This window comes from Neltuma alba, unplaced genomic scaffold (assembly GCF_004799145.2).
Source record: "Neltuma alba isolate B1F8T4 unplaced genomic scaffold, ASM479914v2 tig00005169_pilon, whole genome shotgun sequence".
Lineage (NCBI taxonomy): Eukaryota > Viridiplantae > Streptophyta > Magnoliopsida > Fabales > Fabaceae > Neltuma > Neltuma alba.
Window position 1 is genome coordinate 22,958 of NW_021634005.1, and position 1,711 is coordinate 24,668.

The 1,711-nt window shown below is 37.2% G+C and overlaps 1 protein-coding gene across 1 annotated transcript; it reads right to left on the reverse strand.

Moving 5' to 3' along the window:
- Positions 1 to 203: 203 nt before the first annotated feature.
- Positions 204 to 1,220, reverse strand: LOC114746987 (uncharacterized protein At4g14100-like). The gene is made up of 2 exons (XM_028935263.1): positions 676 to 1,220; positions 204 to 435 (listed from the first exon to the last, which is right to left on the reverse strand). The coding sequence occupies exons 1-2, from the start codon at positions 1,142 to 1,144 to the stop codon at positions 287 to 289; spliced, it is 618 nt and encodes a 205-aa protein (XP_028791096.1). The 5' UTR covers positions 1,145 to 1,220; the 3' UTR covers positions 204 to 286.
- Between the last annotated feature and the right edge of the window lie 491 nt (positions 1,221 to 1,711).

The following is a 1,711-nucleotide window of genomic DNA, read 5'->3' on the forward strand; positions in this document are numbered from 1 at the left end:
TTTAAACATGATTAAAACCATATTAGATTCAATTTTTTATATATGAAAATAAATTGTAACTAATTTTCTAGACAAATTTCAGGTTCAATTCAGCAACTTTCCAAATCAAAAAACGTTTCCTGTTTTTTCCCCGGAGGACAAATGGGGAGAATTTGATTTACCACTCCTAAATTAGTCTCCTTTGGTACGTCCGCATCTACATATAATATGCTGAAAAATATAATATGTCTGCTTACATTTAAAAGTTCTGGCAAAGAACATGGAATTCCATGATCTGCGTTCTACACTATGAATCAAAATCAGGGCGCCCAAACTTATTAAACGACGTGGTTTTGGACTTAAGCTTGTCCTGGTTGAAACAATGAGCAGGCGCTTGGGTAACTGAATCTGGCAAAACGGCACCAACCTCATAGGTTATAACGTGCGACGATATTCCTGCAAAATCACATTTATACCAGTAAAATCTCAGAAAAACACCTCTAAAGTTCAAAATCTCAAATCAATACGCTATTATTGGCTTTTTAAACAAAACTTGTTTGAAACTTGAAAAAGGAAATGTATTTTTCTGTGATTCCTTTGTATAAATCCACATTACTCTTTTTTTATTTCTTTCAAGAGGGAAAAAAAAAAAAAAAACCAGAAGAGGTTGTGTGAAGTTGGAATTCCGAACGATACCGTCGTAGAAGTCCCAGCGAACGGGTCTTCGGGTGAGAACATCTTCGTAGTACCAAATGAAGTCGACCTTCTCCCACACGTGGCAGAGGAAGCCGTCGGTGACCTGAGTTCCAAGGTAATTAGCGTCGTCCAGAAAATTTGGCCTCGGAATCCCAACCTCGAAATCCACCACTCTGCACGTAGGGTTTGGCCCCAGCGTGAAGTAATACGACGTGCCGTTGTCCCACTCGACGTCGTACAGGATGTGGCCGACTAGCTGCCTCCGGATTATGTTGACGTTACGACCCTTGGGCCAATCGTACCAGAGGTCAGTGAGTTGAAGGCGGGCGTCGCTTAGGTTCATGTACAGAAGCGCGTGGAATTGCTCCGGCCAAGGCGTCGGAGTTGGGGTTGGAGTTGAACTTGCAGGGCAGCTCATGAGCAAGAGGATCAGAGAGGTTAAGCATAGCGATTTGAAGTTCAATTTCATGTCTTTGTGGAAGAGTCCTGGCTGTGTTTCTTTCTGTCTAGCAATTCCTTCGCATGATGTTTTCTTTGCTGGCTAGCGCATCTGCGGCTGCCACCTGGTTTCGTTCTCCGTCGCAGATATCTAGGGGCACAACAGTACAAGGGGCTCTCCATCACAACATTTTAATACTGCGTCCCTGGTATTTATAAATTTATAATAAATACTAATGATATATATTAACTAAAATTATCATTTTATAAATTTTTTGATATGTGTAATTATTAAAACGACTACATTAAAAAAATAGATAAATATAAAAGATAAAATAAATTAGAGTTTTATATATAAAATTAAATTGAATGTCAAACTAACTGTTATATTAAGATTAGAAATAGGAGATACTAATATATTCTTATTTTTTATAATTATTTTCGACCTCTTGTAATTTCGTATGCTCTATATTAATTAATTAACAGTACTGGTGATCATTTGCTTGATGAAAATTGATTTAAGGTTAATTTATAGTAATTTTATTAGGGATAATTAATGTATAAGTCCTTATAGTTTCAACTGATTTTTAATCAGGTC